This window comes from Elaeis guineensis, chromosome 11 (assembly GCF_000442705.2).
Source record: "Elaeis guineensis isolate ETL-2024a chromosome 11, EG11, whole genome shotgun sequence".
Taxonomy (NCBI): Eukaryota; Viridiplantae; Streptophyta; class Magnoliopsida; order Arecales; family Arecaceae; genus Elaeis; species Elaeis guineensis.
Genome location: NC_026003.2, coordinates 98,213,525 through 98,230,273, shown reverse-complemented (window position 1 = coordinate 98,230,273; position 16,749 = coordinate 98,213,525). Strand labels below are relative to the sequence as shown.

General features: G+C 37.2%; 1 protein-coding gene across 4 annotated transcripts in view; it reads right to left on the bottom strand.

The window, feature by feature from the left end:
• LOC105031965 (actin-related protein 9) overlaps positions 1 to 16,749 on the bottom strand; it is a 64,083-nt gene that overhangs the window by 22,528 nt on the left and 24,806 nt on the right. For all 4 annotated transcript variants that reach the window (XM_010906269.4, XM_010906270.4, XM_073245397.1 and 1 more), the window contains exons 9-13: positions 13,179 to 13,243; positions 10,736 to 10,825; positions 10,480 to 10,530; positions 5,897 to 6,028; positions 4,138 to 4,227 (exon numbers count right to left, since the gene is read on the bottom strand). In XM_010906269.4, coding sequence (XP_010904571.1) covers positions 4,138 to 4,227; positions 5,897 to 6,028; positions 10,480 to 10,530; positions 10,736 to 10,825; positions 13,179 to 13,243 — 428 coding nt within the window. The remainder of the gene's footprint in view (positions 1 to 4,137; positions 4,228 to 5,896; positions 6,029 to 10,479; positions 10,531 to 10,735; positions 10,826 to 13,178; positions 13,244 to 16,749) is intronic.

The window sequence follows — 16,749 nt, the reverse complement described above, 5'->3', positions numbered from 1 at the left end:
TGTCACCAGGAGAACCAAGATTCACCATGCCAATACCAAGACCCATACCGACTGGCCGGCAGCATGGTTCTATACGTCCCCATGCTGTTTTGTGTTGGGCCCAAACCAACACAACAGAAAGAGTGGGGGAGAGGGAGAATTGGAGAAAGAAAAAGAGCTGAGGGGGAGAGAGGGAGAGAGAGACAGCGAAGAGGCCAGCAATAGTTGCCGGAGGGCTGTAGAGGCCCTCAAATGACTAAAGGAGAGGGTAAGAGGAAGAACTGAGAGAGGAGAGAGTGAGAGATAGAGAGAGAAGGGGGAGGAGGGAGAGAAAGGGAAGGAGTTGGAGAGGGTGGGGAGGCTTGTAGTGTCCGTTGGAGGGCCGCAAAGGCCCTCGAATGGCTAGATTTTCCTCTCCAATCTCCATTGAATCAAAATAAGGGATCCAATGGAGGCCATAGAGGAAAATCCAACCATCCAGGGGCCTTCATGGCCCTCCGGCGGCCATCACCGGCCACCCTCTCTCTCTCTCTCTCTCTTTTTGGAGGAGGGTGGAGCTTCAAAGGCCTTGGTGACCCTCTGACGGCTTTGACAGCCCTCCAATGATCTTGGCAGCCCTCCGACGGCCTCCCCTGCCTTTCTCTCTCCTTTCCTCGCCCCTCCCTCTCTCTTTTCCTCTCTCTCATTCTCCCTTCCTCATCCTCACCGGTGTTTCGTTTTTAATGCCAGAATTGTCCCAATTGGCTGCTGGTATGTTTGGGCACACCTGAACCAGGCAGTTCAACAAACCTTGAGGATAACAATGGATTGCATGTGAATCACTAAAGATCTACGCATAGTTTTGGAAGAATATAATGGGTTAGTACGTTATCTGGAAAAAGAATATATATATCATGGTTATTTTATATCAAAGCACATACTATGATGTTTCCGGTACCGCTTAAGTACAAGGCAAAGCGAGGAAGAAATAAGGTAGGGGCTAACAGAATACACTGGTATAATGGAGCATGAACATGACAGGTATGCAGTGGAGGGGTAGCTGGATATAAGAGATGGCCAAATGGGTAGGGTGGCCAAGAGTAGGGGCTGGAAGAAAAGTAAGGGCAAGGAAGTAAGTCATGGGCAAAGTTTGGATGAGGAGAGCATGCTAGAGTGGATAGTGAAGGCAGAAAAATGCAAGCAATTTAAGGTTGGTGAGAGCATGGTATTAAACAAAGGGCCAAGACAAAGAAGGGAATGAAAGGACTAGCAAAGGGAATAAGTTAGTAGAGGATAGTCATCGATTGATATGAGCAAGGCCGGATGGATTGGTATGCAGGCCAGGATATGGACAGAGAGCTTGGGAGGAGGGAAAGGTGCAAAGAGGTGGAGAGAGATGGTGTGGTGTGTGGTTTCCAGTACAAATTACAAATTCATAGAGAACTTGTGGTGTAAAGTGCAACAAAACTACATGACCCATGTATCAACACATCATTATCAGCCTTCCATCAAAATAATAATAATAATAGTAACAACAGCAGCAGCAGCAGCAATAATAATATCATAAGCAGCCAAATACATTAGTAAATGTACAGAATAGTTGATAATGTTAAAAAATTTAACAAATTCATGGCAAAGGTTGGCATTTAATCTTATTCCGAAAAGCACAGCACATCCTTAAAACAGCCTAAGACATCCACACCAAAAATACAAGTTCAAGATTGAAAGAGATCATTTATTTATGAATCAAGAAAGGACAGACCAGTGGATTCAAATTAAAGGTATCATGGCGTGAAGGATTTACATCATCTCAATCATGGAACCATGAAAGGATCAAAGTCTAATTCTAAGAGGAAGAAGAAACAATCAAAAGGGGAAAGTTGGTGGGTGGCATCCAAGGAAAAAGGAATCAAAAAATAAGTTGAACCAGAGAACATGGTCATACAGAGGGGCCAACCATGCTGCCCAACTTTGTACACTGGGCATTTTAGACTTAAGAGGAAGATTGGAGGAGTGATCAACAACACAGGTGTGGATAAGAGATAGAAGAGACCAGAAAGCAAGAGGAAGACAAAAGGGAAAAGAGTAGAAAAGAGGGAGGCCAATGGAGGGAAAGAATTGCAAGATGAAAGAAGGTTGAAAAAGGGAAACACGGGGAGTCTCCAACCGCTCATTTGTCCATGAAAGCATGGCTGTTTTGGCCATGCAATGTGCAACCTTGACAAATCAGGCAGCAAATAGATGAATACTAAAAGACTGATTATACTGGTATTGGCACTGTCACAAGAAGCAAAAACAAAGCTCCCCAACATCTCTGCTATTATAATGAGAGAAGTTTTGTGACCAGCCTTTCTTTTGTAAGCCGAATACCCTGATATAGCTGGACTTTTTTAATTGAAAGGTTACAGTTAATTATGCCAGAATGGTAATACAATGAAGCGAAAGACAGACGAAATAAATAAGTCTCAATAAATCCTTGTTTCTTAAGACTCACAAAACAAATAAGCAGAAGTCCAAGAGTCATTAGTCCACTTCCATTTTATCTTTATCTCCAACCAGAAAAATTACCGCCATCTTAGTTCCATAAGTCTTTCTATAACAAACGGAAAGATGATAACCATTCATACATCCTGTCACATGCATCACATGTGTGAGCCACTAGTCAGTTTGAATTTGGATTTAGCTAGCAAAAAGAGTTTCAGTTTGAGCAAGTTTCAAGTTGAGGTTTGAAGTCTCAGTTAAAAATAAAAAAATTAATTATTAAAAAATAGAAAAATTCTCAACGAGCAGCTTTTAAAAAACAAATTAGTAGATATCATCAAAGACTGTAATATACTATTTGGAATCATTGCTTGTACTATATATGGTTTTGGTGGTCAGAAACCTTTTTTAAATATAAAATCAAAACTAAAAATTAAAGAAGTCAAAAACAGTGAGAAAAATAGACTAAACACAATGTTGAAGTTATATTATGTTATTTGGTGAAGGTTACCAAACAAATATATGCACTCAAAATATCAAAAATTCATAATTTTCCATATATTGTAATTTCTGAATATGAGGCATTTTGTAATACTACAAGAAAATGTAAGCAATGTGTGCATTCACATTTCAAGCTACCATTTACCAAGTGTTAAAATTCACAAAATGTGAGTTTAATCTCCCAGCGATCATTCATAATAATCTATCACCCATAAGCAAACATAACCCAAAATATCCATAAAAACCCCAAAATAAGGCTATTAGCTTTATATTTCTGAAAAAGTGCCCAAATTGGAGAATCTTGGTTGAGACACCAAAACAGCTGGAAATTAAGGAATTTTTAATCAAGATGGTTTTGGCCCAAATTCCATACCTTCTTGACATCATATTTTTTTGTGATAAAATGATTGATAGCCAACCTATCTTTGTGGTAAAGTGCTAGCTGTTTGTTGGGTAAACATTTTCGACCTAATAGAATACATTTAATGATTGATTGGATGTTAATGTTAGTTACTCCCACTTTGAAGATGCAAGAACTTTGACTACTTGCTACAGGACTTGCACTTCATGTGTCGAAGGAGAATCAAGCTACCATCTTCCAAGTAATAACAGAAATGATTATTAAATTTAAATTGACAATAGAAATCACATGAATTTACTCCAGTTGTATAGCAGCTAAAAGCAAAGCAGTCATGGATATTTAGGTTTGATGGATCATATATGTAGTTCTTAACAAATCAATTCATTTTTCTGTATATTTACTAAACCTTCAATCAATCAAGTAATTGATTAAAGGTTTATCAAACCTTAGCCTGTCTCCTTATAAGAGGGAAAACAACAAATCTGTGTTTCAAAGTAGAATCATGTTGAAAATAATTTTGATCTCATGCTGTTCCAAATACAAACAAGACAAGATCTAGTAGGAGAATACACTACATGATTTTTACCAACACATGTAAAGACATAACTTGCAGAACTAAAATTTATAAATTTACACTGTATTGCTATATTATTTTAGAAACTATGGATATTTAAAAGTCTAGCTCTAGATTTTTCAGTAATATGGAAGAATCCACATCCTTGCTATCCAAAATCAGAAAGCCACCAAATAGAATAAGCTTTTAGAGAAAAGCATCTATAAGAATCCGGATAACATATTAACATATGCACTATAGTTTTCAAATCAAGGAATCTTACGTTGAGAGCTGATAACCTAGTCTTGTGTGAGCCAACAGGTCTGTCTTCCTCATATGAATGAACAGCAGCCACAGCATCAAATTCTCCCTCCTTTACAACATATAAAAAACAGACAAGAAGGTTGAATTTTAAAAAAAAAATAAAGAAAAAATCCTAAAACTTTCCAGCTATAGACTCTTTGGACACATAAACAGCTACAGATTCTAATAGCATTTATTTAAAAAAAAAAAAAAAAAGATGAAAGCGAACTTATGAAGCAAATGTAGCAACACTATAACTAATATAAAGAAACAGAAAGACCAATATTCTACTACGCACAAGTTAATGACAGACATGTTTAGCAGGGGAGAGCAACCTGAAATACCAAAAAGAAGACTTTAACTTAAGCTAGCACAAAAATAAGGCATTTTGCATGATGATTTAAGCAACCATTATGCTTCATCTGCAAGCTACTATACTGGAGAGAGAACAGAATACATAGATTTATTGATTTTACAGAATCTATGATCAAACAAATTAATGAGTCTGACTACACAGGAGCAGTCACTAGTTATGGAACCACACATGCATAGTTAATGCCATCCATCCAACTATGCTTGATTAAGAGGCAACAGGTTTATGCATACAATATTTATCTCTTCCCTTTTTTTTTTTTTAACCTTGTCTGTGATGGTTACTTTGGAGCTTCACAATTCATATGGTACTGGAGGTGTTCATCTTCCTGGTTCACTACGTGGTCCACCTTCATTCTGTTTTCCCCACTTTTTTGTAGTAACAAATCATATAGCCATACCCAATATCTTCGTTCACCATTTTCCTGTGAAATTGCTTTGCCCTTCATCTTTTTCTTATCCAATCAACTTCGTGAAGCAAAGCATTCCTGCTAATTAGTGACACATATTGACAAAATTGGGATGCCAATTATTTAGAATATTTTAGACAAGCCTCCGGGACAAAATTGGGTGTATCAACTTGAGGATCCACACAATTAATCATGATGTGCAAATAAAAAATACCTAGAAACAGAAAATTATATGTTTTTGAGATCTATAACTCTGTGCATGAGACATAAAATGGATGGCAGCAATAGTGCTTGTGCTATAATTATTGCAGCTAACAAAAATTGAAAATCCAAATAACTGGTCTTGATCTAAACATCATAAAATGCATATAAACCAAATTTCAACTAAAGTTAATACCTGTGATCCATAAATCAAATGAAAATATCATGTCATGCTTCTAAATCATCTATTCTGGGATAATTTGATGCATAAGTATAAAAAACTCCAAACTTGTAATTCTTGGCCTCCAGGCATTTCAGATGTTGTAAATCATGTTTGATGGTGGTGTACATATTCAGTTTTGACACTGGTAAAATTAAAGCCTCTCTCCTGCTTGGACGCAGGAGGAGACTAAATTAGCCATTAACCATTGACGAAATGAATAAAAATACAAATGACATGCAAATTTAAGCAAGAGCTTGGCACATGATATATAATTTGCATGATATTAGATATAATTTGATATAAAGCCATAAGCAAATGAAAAGAAGATAGAAAATCCTAGTGACTTAAACTTACAAAATGTAAAATTCTAATTATAACAAATTTTCTTGAAAAATAGCCTCCAAAGGATGACAAAATTTAGTGCCATGCAGCAACTTTCACCAAAGAAACAAAGAGGGGCAATTAAAAAAAAGGAAGTATATTCTTATAAAATTGACATTACAAGAAATCTTAAGCTGAGATACAAAACTCACTCTAATCTGACAGTATGACTCTTTTATTTTGTTAAGCATTAACATGTCAATAGGCTTCACCAAAGGATTAGTATGAATCGGTGGCCATGTCTGATGGTGACGTTGAACCCACAGGAGGCATCTTGAGATATCCTACAATAAACGAATAAATGAATAACTAAGTTTTACCATTCACTGAATGAGATGGAAAAAGGAACTTCGAATCAGATATTTAAGTATTAACTAAGGAAAGTTTTTAACTTTATAACTGGAAGGAAGTGCTCAATTGTTGTTCTTTCAAGTTTAACTTGTAGCCACAAATGAATTTCTTTAATGGAATTTATACACACTCACCAAGACATAAACCTTAAGAATGTGCTAGCATATGATTCCAAAATCCAAACTTTCTTAAGCAAAGAATTTTGTTTCCAACATTATCAACAAAAGACTCCTCATGTCGTGAAGAGTTATCATAAATTCCTTCAAGGAAAAACATTTGAAATCTGATTCATGTTACATACAACATACATCAAGCAAATGAAGTTTATGCACTTACACCATCTGTTTTAAGAACGGTGGTGAAACTTCTCCTATCTGTTCACTGCCCTCACTAAAATAAAATCAGAAACACTGTACATGGAGACAACATGTAGATTATCAAGCACCAAAAATTCATCATTTGAGAGAAACCACTTTTCAAAAATGAGAGCCACCGCCTGACCTTGTCGACATCTGGAACATAACTGAACCCTTGACTCATCAGGGATTAACCAGATTACCAAGTCCTAATTTACATTGTTCTTTACACTTCTTATTGTATATTGTAAAATCAATGTTCAATCAAATGAATTCATCATTTCAGATTCTTAATGATTTTTGTGGCTCTAGTATTGCCATTTGGTTCTAGACTTCTAATGAAGATAATTTACAGTATCATGATCAAAGTACCTACGCATTCTATAGGTCTTATATGGCATATACTATTTCTTGGCCTAACCATCATGGCATTAAGAATGCCTTAAAATACTATAAGCATGGTAGTCCATACCACCCCAAATCACCTGGTTCAAGGCGTATTGAACCGAACCGACGGGGAACTGGGATGGTTCACCCCATCAACTCAGTAAATAGGCCAAAACCTTCACAATTCGATGAAACCCCCCACCTCAATTTGAAAGAAGCCCGGTTCAATTAAGCACCCACCACATGGCTCGATAAAAAGCCCCATCACTAGGAAGCAACTCTCTCTCTCTCTCTCTCTCTCTCTCTATCACTTGCTCACTCGTTCTGCTAGAGTTAAGGTTAGGGTTTCCCTCGGGCTCCCATCCTCTCTCTCTCTCTCTCTCTGCTCCACTAGGGTTAGGGTTGGGTTTCAAGCCTTGACCTCCCTCCTTCCTCCCTTTCCCTCTTCCTCTCTCTTCTCTTAACCCTACCTCCACCTCAACATCCAAGATTATAGGAGGTCCACAGTGTCTGTCGAGGAGCACACTGGACCACCCCCGCCCAAGTCCGGCCCCCTCCTCATGAACCCCTTGGGCCCGACCTCTGTCACTACCAGTTTTGCTCTAGTTCTCCATCCACTGACAAAACCCACCAACTCTCACTACCTATTTAACAAAAAAAGGTCATTAAGATGGCATGAAAATTGGTGCAACCACTCCCAAACGAGCACTCCGTCTCTTATGTTCCTAATTGCTCTTTATGTGCATGTGTTTAGAGTATAAAATTATGATTACTAATAATACCAACATATTTTTAAATTTTAAAAATATATATCATTAACATAATTTGCTTAAAAATATATATCATAATAATTTGCATGTTATATATATATTAATATGAATTATGAATTTTGACAATGGCAAGGTTTTAAATCTCGTGGAATGGAGGTGTCTCGGTATCTCCATGAAACCGGATGCCCCGCTGTCCCATCCTATCCCGACAGTTGTCCTGATGATGCATCCCGATAGATATCCTTCTTTTCTCTCCCCTTCTTTCATTTCTTTCCTTTTTTTTTTTATTTTCTTCCTTCTTTTCTTTCTTGTTCTTCTATCTTCCTTTCTTTTCTTTTCTTTTTGTTTCATTTTCTTATCCCTTCCTTTCTTTTTTTCTTTCTTATTCTTTCTCTTTCCTTTCTTCCTTCTTTGCTTTCTTTTTCTTCTTCATTTTTCTTCTTTCCTTTTACTTTTTTCCTTTCTTCATCTTTCTTTCTTTCTTTTCTCTTTCTTCTTCTCTCCCCGCACGGATGGATATCGAAATCCCGATCCTGTCCTGATCCCGTTTTCTCATAGGAGTGAGATGGGAAGGTCGGGATGCCCCCCATTTCGCTAAGACGTAAAACCTTGGACAATGTTGCCCCCTTTGAATAGAAAGTTCCGAACCCCACCCTAGGCACAGCCATGCACCAAATGGGAAAGTATGAGATTTTGTTTCTATGCATGAAATCTTGGAAATCTTTGCAAAATTTTAAGTTGGTCATCCTTGTCGACCTTCTAGAAGAATATAACATCTATTCATACTTTTGACATCTAATGTTTGCTCATCACCACTCTCAGAGTTTGAGCCTTCTTTTCCATTTTAGAAGTTCCAACTTTCAAGAATGTCATACTTGCCCTATTTGGATTTTGGAATATTCTTTCTCTAGTCAAAAAGGTCCCTCTTTGAGTTCTAATAGCAAGCTGATTGTTTGGATTACCCATCCTCAACTTTCGCCCAAAGTAGGTAGCTTGGACTTCTTAAAAGTTAAAATTCACTAACTCATGATGAAACACTTACCTTTATGTAAGTCATTTTTTTTTATTTTGCTTCTCAAACACATAATAGTCTAATATTTATCTCCTTTCACAAGTGAATCTTCTTTTCTACTCCAAGATTCACCTAGATGTATCTCATCATCTCGCATACTTCTCATTTCAGCAATAAAATCAGAATAGCTTAACTGAGACCCATAACATTTTCAGTCTATAGGTTTCAGTATGGGCGATTTATTTTCAAATATTGATCTATCTTCCAGTACTTGCCTACACAACTGATTTCATTTTATGGATCACTAAACCATCTTGATATTGCCTTTGTCCCACATCTCAGCCAAATATTTGGTTTATTCTATTTCAGAATATTACATCAACATTACACTTAGTATTCATGTTTGGAGTCATCACTTAAATCAATCTTGCTTTGATGTGTCTACTGACCTTGAGGCTCAACCTTTGCCATTCATTTTTTTGTAATACCTGCATTTGGCTGCATCCTTCCCCAACACTAACACTCTTCTATGCTTTCTTATAATCTCACCATTTGAAACAAAAAAAAGACAAGAAAAGAAAAAGAAGGGGAGAGAGACAAAGGATATTTATCAGGATGCATAACCGTGACTGCTGTCGGGACGGGACAATGAGGCATCTAGTTCCATAGAGATACTAGGACACCTCCATCCCACGGGATTTAAAACCTTGAATAACCTATCACCATTTTCACCTAATAGCAATTCTTTTCATCAAAATCATCAGATCTTCAATTTACTTGGTTGTCACCCATTAGCTCTAGGGTTCCTTCTCACTACAACCAAGGTCTATTGAATGACACCGAATCGGCCAATTTGAGGCATACCGAACTAGACAGGTTGGTTACCGGCACAGTTTATTCCATTGGCATGAAACATAAGCCTTACTATGCCTACAAAGGGAGAGGGAGGAGGGAGGGTGAGATAGAGAGAGGGCTTGAAAGCCCTCATCAAAGTAGGGAATCCCCAATTTCTTTTTGGAATATAGGATCCCTAATTTTGCCGATGTCGGATTGAAATCAACAAACGGTTTGCCAACTTTAATTCACTTGAAATGAAACAAGGGATCCCCAGATTCAATGAGGGCTTTCAATCCCTCTCTCTCTCTCTCTCTTTCTCTTTCCTTCTCCCTCTCCCCTTCGTATCTAGCTCTACCTATGTTGTTACGCCCCAAAACAGCACAGTATGGACCCGTACAATGCCAAATCGGTGATCTGGCCACTACCCCCCTCTGGTACCTGTTCGGTGAATCTTGACTGCAACCTAAGGTTTCTTTCAAAGAACAGACCTAGTTATATTGGCAATCATATACCATGTGAATATCCTCAACATTGTTTTGATACTCCTATGAATCTGTCAAAACCAGTAATGGAACATAGCTACATCCAAAATCTCCTTTTCTCATCTAACACGCTCAACTCCTTGGCCATGTTTTTCCATGGACATACCCAAAACATTTTGTTGCAGCACCTTATTTCACTTTCCCTTTTTATGTTGGTAAAAGATTACACACCCTATACTATTTTTAACTTTGTTATGCTCCCTCTTGTTATTGAGGTTTAGCTAAACTTTAGCTGATTTTTGACATACAGATATTCAATCAAGCAAAGATGAGCATCCAAAAGAATGGCATATCACATAATAGTTGCAATGCTTTAAGAAATAACCTAGAAAACTTTCTTACAAATAATTCTTATAGTAGGACCAAGCTAAGAAAAAAAGTGTAGTAAGTTATTCACACACCTCTCATAAGAGAGAGTAAAAGTAATACAAAATAGGTAATTTGTACATATAACATACAAGTACAACAGTCATGACATACCTCCCCACCATAAGGCAATGTCACACATGTAGAAGGTAAAGCTACTCCATCCTGAACACAGCAACAACATTTGATGAAAAAATTGATCAAGTGGAAATTTCAATCTATCAATAAAAGTTAGTGTTCAAACAGTTATTCCAAAATTACATGCAAACAACAGAAATCTATCTATCACTACTGAAATAGTAATGAAGAATCAAGGCAGCAATATCTTGCACATTAGTTAGAACTATAGATAAAAATACAGTTTCCTTGCCTCAATACAAATTACAGATGTCACTTGAGCACCCATGTTTACAACGCATGCTGTGGATAGTCCATTCCCAAAGGCTGCAGCAAGTCCTTCCTGAAACATAACAAAAGAAACACAAATGATATATTATAGGAAGTAGAATGTAGAATTAGTATCGCTCAAAACCTACATTGTTTGCTTGCATAACAATAAAGAAAAAAAAATGGAACTCTTATTACAGGGTAAGAATTAAAGAACACAGTTACAAAGATCAGCAAAAAACACAAAAATGAAGTATATCAGATGAAATTCAGCAAAAGTAGAAATGCAGATGAAACACCAATAAGACTGATGGATAAGAGATATTATTGAGTGATTGATTTACTTATCTAGGATCTCTTTTATAAAAAAATGGAGGCATAGATGAATACATATGCAATAGAATTAGAGCTGGATGAATGAAATGCAGAGGAGCTTTTGCGGTGTCATTTGAACCAAGGTTTTACGTCCCGGTAGAAGGGGGGGCGTCCCGCCGTCTCGTCCCATTCCTTTGAGAAAACAGGACCGAGACGGGCTCGAGACTTTGAACCCCATCCACATAGGGAGAGGAGAAGAAAGAGGAAGGAAAGGAAGGAAAGATGAAGAAAAGGGAAAAATGAAAGGAAAGAAGAAGAAAAATAAAAACAAGAAAGGAATGAAGAAGAAAAAAGAAAGAAAAAGGAAAGGAAAGAAAGGAAGGTAGAAGAAGAAAGAAAGGAATGAAGAAAGAAAAAATGAAAAAAATGAAAGAAAGAAAGGAGAGGGGAGAAAGATATCCACTAGGATGCATAACCGCAACTGCTGTCGGGACGCGATAGGACGGGACAGCAGGGCATCCTATTATGTTGAGAAATTGAGACATCCTTGTCCTACGGGATTTAAAATCTTGATTTGAACAATGCATTATATGGAAATATTATATTTTCTTTTCACACAAAAATGAAGTGCACAGTACCAGCAATTCATTGCATTGGAGTATGTGTCAATTATAGCTTCACAAATTAGGCCTGCGCTTCCTTGAATAGTATAGATTTTGTTTGTTTGGCAGTCTGAACCATACAACACAGACTGTATTGGTCTGTAGTCTGTACCATATTGGACCGGTAGGGAATCGGTAAAGGTACAACCCCCTTACTGATGCTAAGAACCAGGCTGCTGTAATGTACCAACAATCCATATAGCCATGTCAGTCGCACACTGGTACAGAACCAGTGCCAACATTTAAAACCTTGCTGAATATCAATACAAATTTGAAGCAATTCTATGGCAAAATTCTCTATCATCTAAAGGTGTCTTACTCAGGAATTCAGCACCAGTAGGCAAGTTAGATGCCAGGTTGACAGCCGATAATAAAATATTCTCAAACCCTAATATATCATGCCTTAACCAAATAGAATAATGCTTGCCATCACACTGTATCGCTTGCTCTGTTACTTTTTACATCTTTCCTAAGCCCAGTCAATGTATTTCCATGTCTGGCATTATTGTTCTATCATTTCCTAGAAGTCAATCAAAAAAAGAAAGAATGGGTAGGATTATTTTCTGATATCATCAACCAAGGTTCGTCGGACCACGCATAACATCCCACACTAGCATACCGGTACCATATAGTACTGAACCAAGTTTCGGTACAGGAGGCATGCCAAGTCTTGGTATGCCAAATCAACCACCATACTGGGCATGCCGACACCATACCTAGATGGTACCAGTTTGGGGTAAGGTACCAAGATGCCAAACCTTTTCATCAACTATCAGGCAGACAAAATTAAACTCCTACATTACAGCTAGTCGAGTAGATATTTAGCCTAAAATTCATGTGTTGTTAAGTTGTCAATATTCTACTTCTGATTCAAAACTTAGGACATGTAACATTGGAAAAGATATTTGAATTTTAAATTCTTCACCAAAATTTATTTTAGGTTAAATTAACTTGCAAGCATCATATTGGTTAATTTAGGTCAAAATATTTATTACAATAAATTAGGACCCATTTCAAGTTGCAACTTTGTAAAACTAACAACTTATTTTAGAATGATTCTGGAACCTATATGGCAAGGTTTTAAATACCGGTGAGATGGCGGGGGCATCCCACTACCCCAAGTGTCAAAACAGGGCAGCATCCCAACTCCCAAGTGTCAGGACAAGATGAGTCAGGAAATAACTGGGATGGGCAGGACGGCCTTGCTGATATGCAGGCATTCCATTCCACAGAAAAATCGAGATGGCCCCATCCCGCAGTATTTAAAACCTTGCTATTTAGTGTTATATAAATTATTGGTAAATGGATTAGTTAGAATGGTCCCTTTTCGCACATTTCAAATCAATTATAAATACATAAAAGGGTTTCATATCAAATAATTTGTCATAAATGCTTGCATGGATAACAAAGTTTAGACTAGTGGCTCATAAATATATTCCTCCTGCGGACCTGATGTACCACTGCCGAGCTAAATCTTAAATCCCGCAGCACAATAGAAAGCATTTCTTTGATTTCTGCAGGAAAAAAAGAAAAAAAGAAACTCCAGATTATTCAAAATAACGTCCTGCTTTTCCAATATAAACAAATTATTAAGGGGGTAAAAACAAAAGGGAAATAAGAAGAAAAGGCTATTCTTGCTTCAGCATCCATTACAAAATGGAATAATGGGGTTATCCCATATATAAATATCAGAAGTTTCACAGATGTATAAGTTGAGATTGTTGAGTTTATTGGGTTCGAACATGACACATATGCAGTTAAATCAAAAATTTCCTGGCAGCATACATTGAGAAATCACAAGTAAGAACAGGCTGATGCAGATTATAATGAGCAAGCATGATATGAAATCTGTTTAATATAGAGCACACAAGGATGAAATAGAGGTGAAATTTATAGAGATATAATTATTATTTGCAGTGCTGATCATAAACATGAACTTTAATATCCATAACTTAAATGGATGAAAAAAGTCCACCCTCAAATCAATGGCTAAGGTTTGTTAGTAATGAAACATAAAAATGAAATAAAATGTCAAAGAGCTTCTGAATTCCTAGAATCTGCTTTCTTATGGCAGGCGTTTTCATCAAGCAGGAAAGAATAAGATGAAAAACTGCCACAAGAATGCTATATCTTAGAAGTTAATAATTGGAGTTAATAAAAATAAAATCAAAACTCTTACCATATCATCAGTACATCAAAAGAGGTTGATATCGTTATATTTAAAGGACTAGTATGTGTCATGCTTGCTGGTCTGATATCATAATAAGATGAACAGAATTACTCGATTACCTAAACACCTTCACAATGTCAATCAAGTTTACATGCATGTGCAGTGCTCATTACAATCAGCTATAAACTAATGCACTGAAGCATTAGAGGTAAGCCCCAATACTTTATTTGAAGCATGAACATGGAAGGAGTGTGAGCAGATCCCAAGAGGTGTGTATGTGGAAGCAGCACCTTTGTAAAACCAGGCTAAGGGCCCACATACAAAATAATGAAAATATTTTTAAAAAAAATTAAAATAAAAGCATATAGAAGGACAAAAGCTTATCTATTTTCATTTTCTGGTAGCTTTATGTAAAATTTGGTTCAGAATGACAAACTATACTACTAAGAAGGGAGTTTGAATTTTGGAATATTCCCTTCATGTTTCCATTTGTCCACTTTTTAACCACAAATGCCCCTCCCCTATTTCTGCAATGCATATACACTAAGGTAAAAATTACTAAATTATATGAATTCATAGAGTCAAACTAATCTGAACACCATGCTGAGAGAACTCAAATTGTGCCCATGTTGATATAGAGCATAATTCGCTATCTTAGTACCAGACTCTGTACCAGTACTATCCTATTATAGTGCCTGTATACGGTTCGGTATAACACGAGATAGCGTATCGAGTATCAGTACAGTATGAGAAATCATATCGATAAGGTATAGTATGCTGTATACCTGGCAGTACGGCAAACCATGATACAGTATATGGACCCTCTAAATCCAGTAGTCAATGGTTGGCCAAAACATAACGGACTTCTACGGGCTCTTAACATTGGTCCTGTATAGCAAGACTAAAATCTCAATATACAGGGGTGTCCCATCCTTCTCCTACCTTCAAATGGCAGAAAAAGAAAACTCATGTTTTAAGGTCTTCATTTAGTACCAAGCTATTCACCCTTGGCTTGGGCCTGATCCGGCATGATATGTACAGTTCAGGGCCTGATCCAGCATGATATGTACAGTTCAGGTCTATATTGGTTGGTATTAGGGCAGTACTCTCAGTACCAATGTCCTCGTTGTATATAGGTCTGCAATAACAGTGATTATGCTCCAACATACAAGGACACAAAATGGATGTAATATAATACCAAAACCATGAAAATAGTATTTTCCTTTTATACCAACTTTGATCAAATGGCATGAAAATAAAAATTAGATACAATAATAGAATGGACGGTGGTTTGAGGCAAGATTGGACCATACGGTCCAAGATTGATCAGTCCCAAGATGCAATAAACCGACTACTGATCCACAAAGAGCACAAACACAGACCTGACAATTGATACCAATGAAAAAATTCGAGAAAAAAGGGGGGGAGATGATCACAGATTTTCTTTTGTGGCTGGTATCAGGTCACCTAGTAAGCAGTCATGCTAGAATAAAGAGGGTCATTATTAGAGGCAAAGTTAAATAGCAAAGAAGAGACAAAGCAGAGATCACATATCCCATGCTCTCTTATGCAATGACATGTTAGTAAACAAAAATCGTTAAAATTGTGAATTAACATGGGATTGTCCTTCCAAAAGAATCCACAACATCTTTCAAGTTTAAAAAGAAAAATGTTAGAAGATATATACGTACATACGTATGTATGTATCTAGGTATACATACATACATATACATATATATATATGTGTATGTATGTATATACATAGATGTATGTGTATGTATGTATATACATATATGTATGTAAATGTATGTACACACACACACACACACACACACATATACACACACACACAAATATATATATATATATGTGTGTATATGTGTGTGTGTGTGTATATATATATATATACACATATATGTGTATATGTGTATATATATATACACATATATGTGTATATGTGTATATATATATACACATATATGTGTATGTATATATATACATACACATATATGTGTATGTATATATATATGCGTGTATATATATATATATACACATATATGTGTATATATATATACACATATATGTATATGTGTGTGTGTGTGTATATATATATACATACATACATATACACACATATATATATATTTGTGTGTGCATATATATGTGTGTGTGTGCGCGCGCGTGTGCGCGTGTGTGTGTATACATATGGATATGTACATACATATCCATATGTATATACATGTACATACATATACATATCTCCCTCCCTCCTTTTCATTGTTCCCTCCTCTCTCTCTATCACTCTCTCTCTCTCTTCCTCCTCTCGGTTTGCTTCCTTCGTTTGTGTCGGTTCTCGCCGGTCCGATCTGATATGGTACGCACCTGTACCGATTCGTACCGCCAGTCGGCTAGCACGGATTTCGATACCAAATCCACGGACATTGATTCAGGCTATGCCGAACCGTACTAATAGGAAACCGATCTGGTTCCAACATAAAAAATGGCACAACGGCCGTCTCAAAGGTAGGGAGAAGAAAGAGAGGAAGAGAGGGGGGAGAAGGAGAGAGAGAAAGAGAAGGCCTCTGACGGCCATCCGAGCTCTTACCGAGCTCGATAAGGGCGAAGGGAGGGAAGGACTGAAGGAGAGAGAGAGGTGAAGATCCTCCTTACCAGATGTCGGAAGGTCATTGAAGGTCTCCGAACAAACGGCGACGCCGTCGCGACATCTCTGACAGCCAGCACGTGAGTGGCGAGGGTGGCCGAGGCTGGAGAAGCCAAGGAGGGCCTCCGCCCTCCTCCGTTGTGGTACAAGGGTTCGACCATGTTCCGTGGTTACCGACTTCAACCGAA